Below are 17,321 nucleotides of genomic sequence, written 5' to 3' on the forward strand. Positions count from 1 at the left end.
AAAAGATTGCAAAAATATTCTGACCAACAGCACATTAGCGTACAAATTTTCTTACACCACCAGCAACATTGGATGTAAACAACCTTTTAAACGTGTGCCGTGTTTCAGCTCTGTAGTAGCTCCGTGTGGCTTGTGGCTGCTGTTAGGCAAAGCAGCTCCAGACAGTTATTTCTCAGTCTGTTAGGTAGAAGTGGCATCTCATCCTTTTAACTTGGGTTTCTTAGGAACCTAGTGAGGATGAACAGCTTTTCCAGACATTTAACTAAGTTTGACTGGTTTTTGAATCCAGTTGAGCTCCCCCAGGATATCTGCCATAACTCTCGTCTTGCTCTTTCCTCAGCTCAGCAAGGAGCCCCTCAGTGCAGGAACCTACAGCTGGTTTTCCCCAGCGCCCTGCACAATTCCAAACACACAGTAGGCATTTCATATATATTTATCAAGTGAGAGTGAGAACACGTCTTCACACAGTCGGCCCTCCGTACCCATGGGTTCTGAAGTTGAGGATTCAACCAACTACGGAATGAAAATATTAAAAAAAAAAATTCCAGGAAGTTCCAAATCGCAAACCTTGGATTTGCCACATGCTGGCGCCTATTCTCATAGCATTGTATTAGGTGTGATAAGTTAGCTAGGTTTGGTTTAAGGTATCCTGGAGGATGTGAGTGGATTATATGCAAATACTATGCCATGTTACATAAGGGACTCGAGCATCCACAGATTTCAATATCTGTGGGCCCAGTGCTGGAACCAGTCCCCCACCCAGAGACTGAGGGCTGACTATATATCAAAATGAGAGTATAATTTGGAGTCGAGGAGGATGTTGAAATATGAAAATGATCATAAATATCGCATAGATATCCAAAGTCTACCCCATGTATTGCGTATTTCTTGGAGTCCTGTCAAGTTTCCAGTAAACCCAGCCTGGGAAATCTTATATTTATCATGTTAAGAATAAATATCCTGAACACCTCCTCTAAATTCTTCTTCCCTCATGGTGACTTTTCATAAATTGTGAAGTTTTACATCTATATCGGAGGACATCGTATAAATTAGCTCATCTCCCTGGTGATGGGGGAGGTGGGCGGAGACATAAGGTCTCTCTAGGGGGGACACACGGTGACTCTGACTTTGCTGACTTGCTCTGTGGTAGGTCATGGAAGACAGGTGTGCCCACCGGGGAGAACATGTTTCTGATAGGACCCAAACAAGCCGGCCCAGAGGGAGTGTGGTTGTACCTGTCACGGAGACCCTGTGTCACACCTCAAGAATTTTGAATTTCTTTTTGAATTTCAAATTTCTTTCCTTCTTCAAAACGTTTTTGTATTGTAGACTTCTTTTCTAAAACTGTGAACCTATCCAGAGGGGAAGCAACATGAATATTTAGATGCAGAAGTTCTGTTGTTCAGCTTGGGGTCCTTCAGCCTCGGGATAGGTTTGGTCACCTATGGGACTTGATCATTTTACCCAAAAGCCCACCCTCTTTGTCTTGGACAGAGTGCAGAATGCAGGCTATTCTGTGAGTCGGCCAGAAGGTGACGCGGGGAAGTACAAGTCCATTCCTCATCACCACCGCGGAGAAGTCCAGTTTCTTGGAAGGTTGGTGCAGTTTATTTATTCCTTGTACAAATATCCTGTATACTTCGCATTTCCAGGTGTCCCCGAGCACTGCAGCCCCTGTCTTGCTCCCCACCCCTCTCCAGGGTCTTGTTCGGACAGCTCTTTTAGAGTTCCTATATATATTTTAATTTAAGTGTGAGGCAGGTGTTTGGGGGCAAAATCATACCATTGGTGAAAATTTTTGACAGTAAGATCTTTTAAGGAAATCACTCATTCTGTGTCTTAAGCTTTGTCGTCTCCTCTGTAGCCTTCAGGGAGTTGGGGAAGAATCCACTCCGGTAAAGGTTTCTGTGTAACTCACAGTCACATGACAAAAAGTTTGGCACCCTCTCTGCAAGCTCTGGTTCTGGAAGGGTGTCCCTCAGCTTCTGTTTGCGTGGTTGCAGCTGCTTTATTACCCTCTGTACGTTCAATAAAGAAATTCCTGATCGGACTGAGCGGGGCATGTGGGTGGAGTACGTCTCTGCGTCCTCAGGAGTGGCTCTTTGTGTCTTTTGTTAGTAGTGGGGAGCACTGTTCTCTAGACAGTCGATCTGGCTGCGTGAACTCTGTTTTCATGGGAGTAAGCAGGCACTGAATACAGACTGAACTTTCTCATCCCATGTGTTTAGCAGCTTACCTCCCACTTCCCCACTCTGTGGTTTTGGGAAAGCCAGTTAATATTGAGAGCCTTGGTTTCCTCACCTGCAAAGGGGCAGGCACATTAAATGAAATAATGCTGTAAGTAAAACACCTCGCATGAAATAGGACATGTTTCTAATTCTAATGATGACGTGTAGCCTGGAGGAGCTGACATTAAATGAAATAATGCTGTAAGTAAAACACCTCACATGAAATAGGACATGTTTCTAATTCTAATGATGACGTGTAGCCTGGAGGAGCTGAACGGCCAGTCACCCGCCATGTGGGGCAGGAACATCGTTTTGGGTTGTGCCGCCTCCTGTGGTCTGCCCTGCCCCGTCCGTGTCGTGAGGAGCTTGGACCCTCGCTCAGAGCCACCCCTCTGTTCTCTGCTTAACAGGTATGCGTTGCTGAGGAAGTCCAAAGAACGGCAAGGGCTGGACGGCCTCAACAACTTGAACTACTTTGCAAACATCACATATGACGCCTTGTATAAAAACATTACTGTCAATTTGACACCCGAGCTGGCTCAGGTGACCGAGTACTGAGACGAGGGGAGAATATATGTTTGCTTCACCCACCGCCCCCAAGAAAGCAGCCTGACGACATGTCTCGGGGCTCCGCAGAGGAAGAAAACAGAAATCCAGTGTGGATCCATGAGGGATCACAGGGTTCAAGGAAAAAATGTGAACAGAGCACACGCACATAACGCCTTCACCGTTTGGACCCACTGGACTTGAGGGAGTCAGCCGGGAACTGACTTGCTCTTTTCACAAGACAGACGTCTGTCCTGCTGCTCTTCTCCCTCGTCTTCTGCCCTGACGTCCCATCTCCTCCACAATCTGCAGAACCGGAACTGTGATCCGCCACCATCCCGCCACGAATGGCCTTGGGAGCTTCTTGCCCTTCAGAGCAAAGAGGCAGACCCATCACAGGGCAGCTGTGTTTTAGGAAGAGCAAAGGCAACTCCACACAACCATTCTTCTACATCTCTGGTGTTCTCTTCGGTTTCATTAAAAAAAAAAAAAAAATTACCTGCTTTGGGTGGGGATGAGGGGGGAGTGGGGGAGGGATTGGGGAAGATAAATAGACATATAACAATCACTTCTTGAAGAAGTATAATTGTAAATAAGCCATGTAAAATGCCTTTTTTAAATTTAATTTTCTAGCTGGCTCCAATTCAAACCGAGGGTTTATAAATTAGATCCCGTATTTGTTTGGCAGATGCAGGAACTCAGCTCAAGTGGAATAACATCGTCTCCCAAATTGCTGTCACTCTGGAAGGGAGTGGTTATAGGGCATGTCACAAGAGAGCAAAACAGTCCAATCTTTATCACCGGTAGCTAACTTCTTGTGCCCCCACCCCTGTCCCCTTTTCCAAAAGTCTTGCTCCCGACTTTGGCTCTGGAGTCTCTGCCCTGCTGGGCACGTCCACTCTCATCCCAGTCTTGTGCTGAACACGAAGCTGCTGTGTTAGAACACTGCTCTCCCGCTTGAAGCAAACCCGTCAGGTGGGCCCACTGTGCACACACCCCTGGATCTCTGGACTTCCTGTCTTGTCCTTCCATCATCGTAAAGAGAGAGTGTGGGTGTTGGTTTTCCCTACTTCCGTCTCTCTCTCTCTCTTTCTCTCTCTCTCTCCTTCTTTCGCTTGCTCTTATGGAACTTGGCCACAGTTTCTGAAGTCTGTGCCTAAATTACCAACCAGCTTCAGCGATTCCTTTGAATATTTCCCATTTTGGTTTCTGGAAAGCTTTGTCGTTAACACTATTAACTAGGACATAGAATGATGAGCAACTGAATTATGAAGAATTCAGCCAGGGAGCAGGTGACACTCGTGTGCTATGGGGTCAGCTGGGATCCAGGTTAGACCAAATCCAAGCTTTGGGATTAGACTAACAAAGCTGCCGGACGGCGGCCGCAGGAGCCCAAGTGCTCCATTCACACCCACATGTGCTTTCTGAAGTCAGATTCTCAATCACATTTGAAGTTGTGCCTTTGTGTTTTCGCCTGAGCCGAATCCCTCACCTCATAGTCCCCTTTGGCTTCTGCAGAATTCTGAAAAATGCCAGGTTTTTCCCCTCCTTTTCCATAAAACATATTTATATATCATTATTAGGAGTACTTTCTGAAGAGTACTTCATGTTTTTTTTTAATTGCCTTGTTTGCCTTCAACTTCCTTAATTTTCATGGTTTACATGGGTGTGTGTAGAGGCTGTATTTGTTTATATACACATGGGTTGGGGGTTTATTCCATTGCATGTGTTGGTTCCATGGACGTATGATCCCCACACGCTGTGGGAGTGATTGGCCAGGCCTTGTTTTTTTTGTTGTGTTTTTGTTCCTTCAAAGAGGAGAATGCTATTTAGAAAATAAACTGCATTGCAAAGCTCTTACCAGCTCATATGAGAGAGCAGACTCCTGCCCTTGAACACGCTGGTAAGTTGTATCATAATGTTTTAAAAGAGTTTTTTTTTTGTTTTTTTTTTGAGCATTTCTTGCTTTAAAAGACCTTCACGAGGAACATGACACACAGACGTTCTTTTGGCTTTCCTTTGATGTATGGTGCAAATAGCAATAAAGATTTCTTTCCCCCCTTCCTTTGAGCACCCCCAGGCCTCTGGGCTAGCCTGGCCTCTTCTCTCTGAGGGCTGTGAGCTGCTTTCAGTGTGACAAAATTATGATGTCATTTGGAAGAATTTGCCAGGACAGACTGATTCTTGGTCAAGAATGGCTCGTGTACACTCGGCAGCATTGTAAAATGATATTGTTTGAAGCCTTTCATTAACACATTTACCATCAAGAACAAAATGTTGGCAAAAGGCTAACACCTGATTTGAAAAAGAAAATGCTGATTTGAGGACAAAAGGAAAAGTCTCTTTCCACTGCTCAAAGTAGGGTCATTTAAATCATCTTGCAGTCATGTGTGAGTTTGTTTTATTCATGTGAAATCTCTTGCTGTGCACTGTAAGTCATTTATCCACCAAGCTGAGTATCGTGTGGGGAAAGGTAAAAGTTAAAAACACAGCCAGGCCTGTGTGCTGTTAATAGTGTGAAATTCTCACGTTAAGAAAAAAAGAACAATAAGAACCAAATGTGACCTTGCATATATTTTGACAGCTGAAATTCTTTAAGGCTACCAACGAATGACCCCTTAAATCAGTCTTGTCTTTTGATTGCTGTGTATAGGAAGAAATTTTCCTTTCACGCTGTTTTGTTTTGGGGGGGGTTATCAGCAAAACTATTCATTCTGACATTACAGGGCCTCTTGTGAGAGCCTCTCTACCACAGACGTTAAGAGCTAAGCAGCAGCACACGTACTGATTGTATCCACTCACCAATGACCATTACATTGAACGTAGCTCGCTTACTTCCATCACTACGAGTTTTTTGAGCTTGCTCTTATGTTTTAAGAGGTGCCAGGGGTACATTTTTGCACTGAAATCTAAAGATGTTTTAAAAAACACTTTTCACAGAAAATAGTCCTTTGTCATTACATTATTTACTCATGTGTTTGTACATTTTTGTATGTTAATTTATGAATGATTTTTTCAGTAAAAAATACATATTCAAGAACCAAACCTTGGTGGTTGTCTGTCTTTGTCTGGGACAGTTTGACTTCTTAGAGCCTTGGCTTCCACTTTGCCGGGCTGAGCTCCAGGTAGTCCTGAGAGAAGTACTGCCAGCCCGAGCCCTGCAGTCAGACCACTTGAGTGAAAAACGCTGCCCATGTAGCCAAAGCATCGAACCCCACTGTGCTACCAGGCATCCCCCACACTTGGGTTTTCGTTCAAGAACTGGCCCAGGCGATGCCCATCAAGTCGAATAAGGGTGGGGTGAGGGTCGATGGAGTTTGCCTCCAGGAGGTCCTCTGGGGCCAGTCCACAGTTTGCCGTCTGCCTGATACTGCGTGGAGTATAATCGTAGCTTCTTTTTGTTGAATGTTTACCACTCACTAATATTTATTGCGTGGAAAGTTCTGTGCCCAGGTGCTAGGGATATAATGATTAGCAAAATAATAAAGGGTCAGTGGCTTCGTAAAGTTTACTATCCTTTTCTCCTCCTGCACTCCCAGATGGAGGGTATGATTTAACTACAACCACGGTAAGTGCTATAAAGGAGGTAATTCCGGACCATGAGTGCACGGTAGGGAAGGCGTCCCTGAGGTGCGGTGGGTGAGCTGAGGGGAGATGAACAGGGTACCCCGGGAGCTGCAAGAACAGAAAGCCGGTAAGGCGGGAGCAGAAAGGGCAAAGGGGCACAGTGGGCAGTGTTAGACTGGGGAGGTGGACGGGGCTGGACCATGCAGTGCAGGGCCCTGTGAGCCAAGGTAAAGCTTTCAGGTTTTATGTTTAGAGCAGTGGATTCAAGCGCTTCCAGTAGGTAGGGCTGTGTGTGATGTGAGTTGAGAGTAATTTGAACAGAGGCCTCTGGCTGCAGGGAGAATGGCGGATTGTAGAGAAAGAAGTAGGAGGACCAGGTAGGTGAATGTGGTCATGGTGGGGCGTGGTGTGCAGGACGGAGGAGAGGAGATGGAGGGATGCTGATGTAATACTCACAAGACCTGGACATGGATTGCTGTTGGGATGGAGGAATCCACTAAGCTGGCTTTGCCACTTGTATGGATGGCAAGGCCATTTTCATGAGATGAGGGCACTGGATGGCATTGGACCAGGTTCACGGGGAAGGTCATGAGATCAGTCATGAGTGTGCTGAGTTCAGGGGGTTTTGAGACAACCAAGCCGAAACAGCAAACAGGCCGTTCTGCGTATGCTGGCTCGGGGACTCAAAGGAATAGTCGGGACCACAGATGGATTTGTGAGTCTCTGGGGTAGGAGATTAGTGAAAATCTAGGAGTGGATGAGATTGTTTAGGGATGGAGTAGAACAGGACGCATAGAGGGAGAACAGAAGGTGGTCTTGACCCAAGACTCTAAGATCTCCATTAATAACAGTTGGGAAGAAGAGGATTAGCCAGTGGGGCAGACAGGAAGAGCGATAGGAGGAAGACAGGAGTGGATAGGACAGGAAGGTCAAGGGAGGAGACATGTTCAAGGGGGTGGTCAATAGCACTGAATGCAGCAAAGAAGTGATGCAAGATGAGGCGTGAAAATTAAGGATGAGCAGCGGGGAGGACATTGGTCAAGGCTAGAGCCATTCTGCTGAAGTGGAGGTGCAAGGGGAACCACACTGGAGAAGACCAAGAAAGGAGGGGGTGGAGTAGCAGTGAGTGCAGGCGTTTCTTGAATTTCCTATAAAGGGATGAAAAAAGAAGGCTGGTACCTGGAGGAAGTGTGTGAGGCTCAGGGCAGGTTTTGATTTTGGCTTTCCAACAAGAGAAACTTCAGTGTGTTTTTGAACCCCAGGGAGATGCCCACCAGAGAAAGATAGCTGAACATACGTGAGACAAGGAATACTCCATCAGGAATGCTCCCGAACTAGTAGCAGGGGGTGAGATCAAAGCAAACACCAGGAGGCATTAGGAGCCCTTCCTATGCCATCTCTAATTGGCAAACAGCCCGTGAAGACCCATGTTGCTGTTAAAAGATCCAGGATCCTTTCTAGTAAGTCACGAGAATCGGAATTTGGCCGAATTGATTTCTGGTTCTACCACTTCCTCCCCACTCAAAAATTTTTTTAATTTGGGGGAAGTCCAGTGATAAAAATAGTAGTTTCCATTTATTGAGTGCTGGGTCAGGTGCTGGGTCAGGTGCTGGGTCAGGTGCTGTGCTAATTAAGTGCATTGTGCACTCTTAATCCTCAGCCCTGCAAGGTAGACTCTGCCCCTTTCTCTAAAGTGGGGTTTCTCAGTCTCGCCTCTTGACACTTGGGGGCGGATAATTCTTTGTACGGGATGGAGAGGGGAGGGTTGGCATCCTCTCTGCAATGTAGGCTATTTAGCCGCACCCTTGGCCTCTACCCTTTAGATGCTGGTAGCATAGCACTCCCTCCTCCCAGTTGTAACAACCAAAAATGTCACCAGGCATTACCATGTGACCCTGGGGAGAGCAAAATCCCCAATTGGGAACCATGGCGCTAGAGGTGGGGAACGGCAGCCACCAAGCCACCACTTGCCTGAGGTGACAAAACTAGCCGATGGGCCCAGCCAGGATTTCAACACCAGGTCATTTTTACCCCAAGGTAAATGCTCTTAACCCCTAGGCTACTTGTGATGCAACTTCTTTTTCTGCATATGTGCTCTTACTAGCTTTTGTTCACAAACACAACTCACAAATATTTTTATTATAAAAGTAATGCATGAGCACATGCTTGCTGAAAAAAATGTTTCAATTCTCCCTTTAATTTTAGCAGTTTAGCTGGTGTCTGTATGTACCTATATGCCTACGTGCATGTATAGGGAGATAAAGACGTATACTTTTTTTTTCTTTATTGGAGTATAATTGCTTTACAGTGGTGTGTTAGTTTCTGCTTTATAACAAAGTGAATCAGTTATACATATACATATGTTCCCATATCTCTTCCCTCTTGTGTCTCCCTCCCTCCCACTCTCCCTATCCCACCCCTCTAGGTGGTCACAAAGCACCGAGCTGATCTCCCTGTGCTATGTGGCTGCTTCCCACTAGCTATCTACCTTACGTTTGGCAGTGTATATATGTCCATGTCTCTCTCTCGCTTAAGACATGTATACTTTTAAAGAAACTTAAAAATTGTATTACTTTTGGCTTTGTATATTACTATTTCTTGGTGACCTCTGTGAATGAAGAGCTGTCTCAGAGTTCAAATGTCACTCCCTCCGGGAAGCATTCCATGGGCACCCAGTCTACTGTGCGTCAGCCCTCATTCACCTTTCTTTTGCTTCACAAGATCTCTTACTCTGAATCCTACTATATGGTTATTCGTTCTTTGTTCACTGACTGTCGGCCCCACCCAAATGTAATCCCCACGAAGGTAGAGACTGTTTTATTCCCTGCTCTATCCCCAGTGCCAAGAACCAGTCCTGGCACATAGTAGGTTGTCAATGAATATTTGTTGAATGAATGAATGAGCAAACCTATATTATTCCTGTGAATGGTCGCATGTAGTATGGATGGATGTAATTTATTTACCTATTCTACTCCTGAGGGACATGGAGGCTGTTTCCAGTTTTCCACTATCACATGATATGCACCACAGTGAACACAGCTGCCCATAAATTCGGGTGCATATATGTAAGCAGGTCAACTTGAGAGAGTCCAAAAAGTGGAATTACTGGGGCGAAGAATTTGCACATTTTAAATGTTGATGGAATACACCAATTTGTCCTACAAAAAGGAAGTCTGAATTAACCCTTCTACCATCTATGAATGACCATGCCCTTTATATCTTTAATCCCCTGTAATTGATTTTGTGTATGAGATGAGGTAGGGGGGAGGGTCCAAATTTTTTTTTCTGAATGGACTGCTAATTGTCCCAATATTGTTTATCATAATATGTAATTTCCTCATTGTTTTTGAAATACCATGTCTCATACATTAAATTCTTTAACAAGATTCTTTTTTTTTTTAGTTAATTAATTTGGTTGCACCGGGTCTTATTTGCAGCAGGCAGGCTCCTTAGTTGCGGCTCATGGGCTCCTTAGTTGCAGCTCACTGGCTCCTTAGTTGTGGCATGCAAACTCTTAGCTGCGGCATGCATGTGGGATCTAATTCCCTGACCAGGAATCGAACCCGGGCCCCCTGCATTGGGAGCTTGGAGTCTTAACCACTGCACCACCAGAGAAGTCCCCTTTAGCAAGATTCTTGCATTCCACCAAGTTCTTTGTCTCATTCTGCTTTACATAGTTCATATTTATCCCTATAGTATATTTTCAAAAGACAAGTATCTCTCATCTTCCATATACTCCTCGAACTTTTAAATGTAAGCTTTCCTAGAAGTGGAGTTTACATACGGAAGAATCCATAAATCATAAGTGAATAGCTCTTTGAATTGTTAGAGTGAACATATCCATATAACCTCATGATTGTTTATTATTAAAAATTTCTTGGATATTTTTATGTATTTTCTTAATCCAGTGAAATTTAGATTCATTTTGTCAAGTTCTATTAAAAAATCGATATAGGATTATGATTGACATGACATTGAAGTATTAATTTGGGAAGTCTTAGTATCTTTACAGTATTAATTCTAATCTCCAGAATTACCAAATCCTTTTGCTCAGAGAAAACATGAACCATTCCCTCTAGCTGTGACCAACTCATGATCCTAAAACTATGGGTGTTTTTTGTTTTTTGGGTTTTTTTTGCGGTACGCGGGCCTCTCACTGTTGTGGCCTCTCCCGTTGCGGAGCACAGGCTCTGGACGCGCAGGCCCAGCGGCCATGTGTCATGGACCCAGCCGCTCTGCGGCATGTGGGATCTTCCCAGACCGGGGCACGAACCGGCGTCCCCTGCATCGGCAGGCGGACTCCCAACCACTGTGCCACCAGGGAAGCCCTGCAACTATGTTTTTATTAGTCAGTGGATTCACAGCAAAAATACTATGAGAAAAGAAAAATCCCTAAATGATAGGCAAACAAATCTGATGGCATCTTTCTATTTTGTTGTATTATTTTGTATTTCATTCCATTACAATTTTTCTTTTGACAGATATGTCTGTGGTCTTGTCACCAGCTAGAAATCTTGGCTCCAAGTTACTTCTCCTGTGGGTAAGTTGGTCTTAAGAATGAGGATTTACTAATAGTAAGAACACCTTAGATTTATATACCGCACTTCATGGTGAAGCTGCCATGATGAAGGACGCTCCGTTGGCTGACCACCTATTATGCGTCAAGCATTGTGCTAAGTAACTCACATGTCTTTGCACTTACCCTTCACAATGACATCATATGGAAAGTATTGTGACCTCCCTTTTGCAAGAGAGAAATCAGGACTGGAGAAATGTGACTTCACTTAAGGCCCCAAGCTCCTGAGTGGGATTCAGAGATGGGTGTGTCTGGCTCTTTCTACATTCATCTTATCTCATCTGATTTTTTCCATGTCAAATTGAGATGGTTCATTCTTTTGTTCATTCAGGAAATTTTTGAGCACCTACATGATACCTTAGGTCCTGCTGTATACGAGTCCTGGACTGGGTGCTGGGGATTGAGCAGTGAGAAAAACAGAGTCCATATTCTCCAATCCAGTTGGGAAGAAAGACAAACACAAACAAAACCCACTTCATAGTATCTATCAATATATCATGTTAGGGAGTGACAGGGTACAGCTAAGGTTTCAGTTCTAAATTGTTTTGCCTCCAATAAGTGTTGACAAGGATGTGGAGAAATTGCATCCCTTGTGCACTGTTGATGGGAATGTAAAATGGTGCAAATGGTATGGAAAACAGTCTTTCTTTGAAAATTTAAAATAGAATTACCACATGACCCAGCAATTCCACTTCTGGGTATATATCCAAAAGAATTGAAAGCCTCAGAGAGATAGTTGTACTCCCATGTTCATAGCAGTGTTGTTCACAATAGCCAAAAGGTGGAAGCAACCCAAGTGTCCATCAACAGAGGAATGGATTAGTAAAATGTGGTACATATAATGGAATATTATTCAGCCTTGAAAAGAAATTCTGACACATGCTATAAAATGGATGAACCTTGAGGCTATTATGCTAAGTAAAATAAGCCACTCACAAAAAGACAAATACTCTACGATTCCATTTATATGAGCTTCCTAGAGTAGACAAAATCATAGAGACAAGAGCTAGAATGGTGGTTGCCAGGGACTGAAGGGAGGGGGAAATGAAATTTTGCTGTTCAGTGATAATAGAATTTCATTTTTGCAAGATGAAAAGTTTTGGAGGTGGTTGCACAATGGTGTGGATATACTTGACAATACTGAACTGTACATGTGAAAATGGTTAAGATGGTCATTTTTACAGTATGTATATTTTACCACAATTAAAATTAAAAAAATAATCATAAAATTCTGCTTCTCAATAACCCCATCCAATAAGAACTGCCATTTTCCCCACTTTAAGTCTTGGTAGCCCCTAACATAGTAGGTCCTCATTAAATATTTGTTGAATCAATTTGTAAATTAAAAAAAACTTTTGCCTCTGTTCTGTTTTTGATCGTCTGTTCAGATGACAGACATAAATGTTTGTCAGACATAAAATGACAGACATAAAGACAGAATGACAGACAAAAGCACCATGTCCCCCATTGCTCTGAATCTCTGGTTAGCTCTCTCCAGCCATGGGCCAGGATCAAGGAATGGACAGTTTAATATTGTAATCGGCACATCCTTCCTGTGGTGCATCCTTTCTTCACTATCTGGCTTGCTTTTCCGTGTTTCTGTCACTCTTCGCTGTCACTTCCTTTTCCTTTGTGTTGACAGAGCTTAGCATGTTTGTCTATTCTTGTTGGGCAGTTTGATTTCCTTCTGCGGGATTGCTATTACGTGTTACATGGTGATAAACTGGCCAGTACACATTGTTAGCTTTATTTTTCCTGGACTTCTTTTTGTTCTGTGATCTTCCTTCACCATTCATATTTCTGTTAATTTTTAGCCTAATTTTTTTTTCTTTTTTTGGGCACGCCGCTCAGCGTGTGGGATCTCACTTCCCTGACCAGAGATTGAACCTGCACCCCTTGTGTTGGAAGCACAGAGTCTTAACCACTGGACCACCAGGGAAGACCCTTTAGCCTAAAAATTGACAAAGGTTGGCAAACTCTGGCCAGCCAGCCTCTGGTAAATAAAGTTTTATTGGCACACAGTCATGCCCGTTGGTTTACATATTGTCTACGGCTGCTTCAAGTTACAACGGGAAAATCGAGTGGTTGAGTTGTGACAGGGACTACGTATGGCCCCTAGAGTCTAAAATATTTACTATCTATCTAGCCCTTTACAGGAAAAATTTTGCCAGCCTCATGGCTAATTAATTCAGTTTAAAAGATTAAATTTTGTAGGTATATCTGGCATATCTTAGGTAGGGTAGTAAGTCAAGAATTGGAGTGCATTTAAAGGTGACGCTGGAGACGTTAGCTTTGGGGAAGATTTTCTCTTTTTCCTCCCTCTGCTGGGAGCACTCCATCAATTTCAGGTGTCTTCCCTAAACACCCAGTTTGGAGCAGCCGACTGTCCAGTTGTGTGTTGTTTTTCTTTATACCACATCACTAGATGAATCTGCTTGTTCATTTATGTGTTCACTGGTTTATTATCTTTCTTCCCCCTCTACATTGTAAACTTCTGGAGGGCAAGAATCTCAGGTCTCCTTGCCATCCAGGGTAGGGTGTGACAGTAGATGGTCTTAAAATATTTGTTGAATGAGAGAGAGAGAGAGAGAGAGAGAGAGAGAGAGAGAGATGCCTACCCACCTACCCAGGCTTCTTGGCTTTTCAATTTGTCCTTCTTACAAAAATCTGAACCACTGCTAAGGAAATGGAGCCCCCGAGACGTGAAATGACTTCCCCAGGCTGTGGAGTTCTAGCTATGGAGCTAGTTGTAGAAGTGGAATCCAGCTATAGAGCATCTTTCCCAGTCCCTCTTCTTTCTAGAATTAAGAGCAGAAGATTTACATCTCCCTCTCCCCTATTCCTTCCCCCCGCAAAGCAGGGACCTCTTTCCCATTTGGCTACTTCACCAAGCCACCCACCATTGTCCCGGAGATTAATCACACAGCGCCTGTCAGTGCCACATGCAGTAGTAGTGGGCAGCTGAGGGGGGCAGGGCAAGGTGGTAGGGAGGGAGAGAAGGTCGCAGAGCTGTGGTCTCTTGAGCTGCACAGCTCATAACCTCCCAAGGAAGTTTTCTGCCAGAATGGGGAGCAGAATTCATTTCACAAGTGGCATAAATTACCCTTAACAAGTTTCCCTTGAAGCTAATTCACAGGTGATGGTAAATATGAATCGTTAATCAGCCATCATGATCGTTAAAGGAACAGCTCACCCCCCACTGTAGCGTGGGGTCCTGGGGCCAGGTTAGGAGGGAGCGTTGGCATCTGTCACATCAGGCCTGGGGTGTTATCATGGTTAGTGGTAGTGTCAAGGGCTGGCATCAAGGGCTGTGGGAAGTGCCTTTGTCTCTTCCCCGTAATTTCAATGCCTCCAAAGCCACTCCAGATACACACGCACCATAACACCAGTTTGCTAAGCCACAGTGGCTTCGCATAGCTGCTTCTCCTCCATCCCAGCTCTGCTCCCATCCCACCTGCAAATCAAGAGATTTGAAAGGGTCTGAGAGATGTGCAAAGACCAGAAGAATGCCAGCAAGACCGTAAGTCCCAACGACCTTCACTGCCAGGGCTGTGGGTCTTCATGGTTTTGGTCAAAATCACATGAGAGTGTGTTTTTACGAATCTGATACTGCACAGCTCTTAGAATTGGAGGATCTGATCATTATCATTCAAATCATCCCTTCCTGGGACTTCCCTGGTGGTGCAGTGGTTAAGAATCTGCCTGCCAATGCAGGGGACGCAGGTTCGAGCCCTGGTCAGGAAGATCCCTCATACTGCGGGCCAACTAAGCCCGTGCACCACAACTACTGAGCCCGCGTGCCACAACTACTGAAGCCTGCACGCCTAGAGCCCGTGCTCTGCAACAAGAGAAGCCGCTGCAATGAGAAGCCCATGCACCACAACAGAGTAGCCCCCGCTCACCACAACTAGAGAAAGCCCACGCATAGCAACGAAGACTCAAAACAACCAAAAATAAATAATTTAGGGGAAAAAAAAAGAAAAAAAAACAAATCATCCCTTCCTGAGAGACACTGCTGGGCTGATTGCTGGTAGTTTTCAAAATTTCCCTGTTACCGCAAAGCCCCACCTCTGCATACTTTTGAAACCCTGACCAGGAGCAGTGACCTGAAACAGTGAAACTATTCCCATATTCTAAATTTGGAAAGTGCCGCTCTCTGAGTCTGAAGCTTCCTGCATCTGAGCCTTCTCCCTTGCTGGCTCCCCAAGTCACAGTGAGGCCACTTTCTCTCACTCGCTCACTAATTCTTGTATTTATTCATCAAACGTCTCTGATGCTGCTGACAAAGGGCTAAATGCCAATAGACCAAGATGAAGACCGCCAAGACCCCACTCTCAGATGGCTCTGGGCAGGGTGTGGGGAGACGGACACCTAACCGATCCACTTCCTAACAGGCCCCGATGAATGATTTATCTTCTGGGGGTGCAGTGAGCACCCAATGTGGGACCAGTTCAGAAAGCTTTGAATGTCACAAAGAAGAGTTTGCTGTCTACTCTGTAGACAGTGGGGAGCCAAGGAAGGTTCTTGAGTGGGAGAGTGGCAAGATTAAATGTGTAGTTTAGGTTCATTTTTCTGGTTGTGTATGAATTCATCCATCCATCCAACAGATGTTTACTGAGCATCTACTCTGTGCTATACACTGTGCTGGGTACCTGGCTTCCGTCTATAGCAGCGAACAAGACAGATATAAATCCCTGCCTTCGTGGAACCAACTTTCTGGGGAGGAAGGGTGGATGGACAATAAACAAGTAAACAAATAAATGAGTTCCAGATGTGCTTAGAACTGTGAAGGAAATAAACAAGGAGATGGGGTCGAGAATGACCAGGACACAGGGTGGGGCTCCTTCAATTGGATGGTCGGGGAAGAGACCCCTGGGAAGGTGACAGTTCAGCTGAGGTTTAAAAGAAGGGCAGTTATGACAAGAACAGGGGAATGGGAAAGAGGAAGTGCAAACGTCCTGAGGCAGGAGAGAACTTGGCTTGTTGGAAGAAGTAGAAGGAAGCCAGAGCAGCTGAAGGGGAGAGGAGGAGGCAAAGACGGGGCCTTGCGGGCCGTGGTGAGAACTTTGGTGATTGCGGAAGGGCAGCCAGGAGCCACTGGAAGGTTTCAGCAGGCGAGTGACATGTTTGGATTTACGTTTCCAAAAGTTCCCTCTTGGGATCTCCCTGGCTGTCCAGTGGTTAGGACCCGGCGCTTTCACTGCCGAGAGCCCAGGTCGGGGAACTAAGATCCCACAAGCCGCGCGATGTGGCCAAAACAATTTAAAAAATAAAGTTCCCTCTGGCTGCTGTAGGGAGCTCTGTGGCAGCGGAGAAACAAGCAAGGAGGTTGTAGGTGAGGATGGCGGTGGCTTGGAGCGAGGTGGTGGCAGCGGAAGTGGACGATTCAGGACACATTTTGGAGGTAGCAGTGAGGGGCACAGAGGAATCAAGAGTGATGCCTGGGGGGTGGGGTGGGAGGGAGGTCCAAGCGGGAGGGGATATGTGTATACATATGGCTGATTCAGTTCGTTGTACAACAGGAACTAACACAGCATTGTAAAGCAACTCTACCCCTATTAAAAACAAAAAAATAGTGATGCCTTTGGAGCCTGAGCCACTGGGTAGTGTCACCAGGAGCAAAGACTGGAGGTTTGGGGTGGGGATGGGGGAGGAATAAGTGTTTGGAGAAACGCAAGATGTCTTCTTAGGATGTTTCAAGTCGGCAATTCGATATTCCAGTCCAGAGCCCAGGAGAGATCAGGATGCTGATAGGAATGTGAGATTCATCACGCATGTTTATTTCAGGCAGCAGAATGGGTGAGGTCACCAAGGGAGGGAGAGGAGCGCCGCCGGCAGGGGTCCAAACGCAGGACTCTGGGAGGACATTGCTGAGAAATGATGTTGCTGAGAAATGATACTGCTGAGCACGGATGCCACGGTTGGACTTGACAACAAGGATTGTGACATTGAGAGCCATTTGGTGGCACAGAGGGTGGAAGCCTGGTTGGGGGACACTGAGGAGGGGGTAGGGTGTGGAAGTGGGCCAGGGAGTGTGGACTGTCACCAGGTATGTGGGGGAGTGGAGGGAGGGGAGCTCATGGTAAGGTGATGGGGTCAAGGGAAGGCATTTTATGTTTTTTAACATGAGGTCCTGGGAGTGGGGAAAACTGAGGCTGCACAAAAGAGGCAATTGTTGGAAGACTACCCTGAGTGGGCAGGAAGAAAGGACACTGTACCCCCTCTTCCCTGGCTGTGTCTGCTCTCCCCTGGTGTGACCCTGGGCAAGTTACAAGCAATTTCTGGGCCTCCCACCCCAAAATGGGCCACACAGGCCCCAGATGACTCCTATGTTGAGATGAGCTCCTCCTGGGTGGGTTGGGTCCCACGGACAGAGTGGCCTCCAGCATGATGGCCAACAACCC

The 17,321-nt window shown here is 45.5% G+C and overlaps 1 protein-coding gene across 1 annotated transcript in view; it reads left to right on the forward strand.

Annotated features, from left to right (window-relative positions):
- Positions 1-3,281, forward strand: part of B4GALT5 (beta-1,4-galactosyltransferase 5) — a 77,629-nt gene extending 74,348 nt beyond the window's left edge. The window contains exons 8-9 of the mRNA XM_060124489.1: positions 1,495-1,596; positions 2,639-3,281. Of these exons, the coding sequence (XP_059980472.1) occupies positions 1,495-1,596; positions 2,639-2,786 (250 nt within the window). The 3' untranslated portion in view covers positions 2,787-3,281. The remainder of the gene's footprint in view (positions 1-1,494; positions 1,597-2,638) is intronic.
- Positions 3,282-17,321: the final 14,040 nt, after the last annotated feature.

This window comes from Lagenorhynchus albirostris, chromosome 15 (genome assembly GCF_949774975.1).
Source record: "Lagenorhynchus albirostris chromosome 15, mLagAlb1.1, whole genome shotgun sequence".
Lineage (NCBI taxonomy): Eukaryota > Metazoa > Chordata > Mammalia > Artiodactyla > Delphinidae > Lagenorhynchus > Lagenorhynchus albirostris.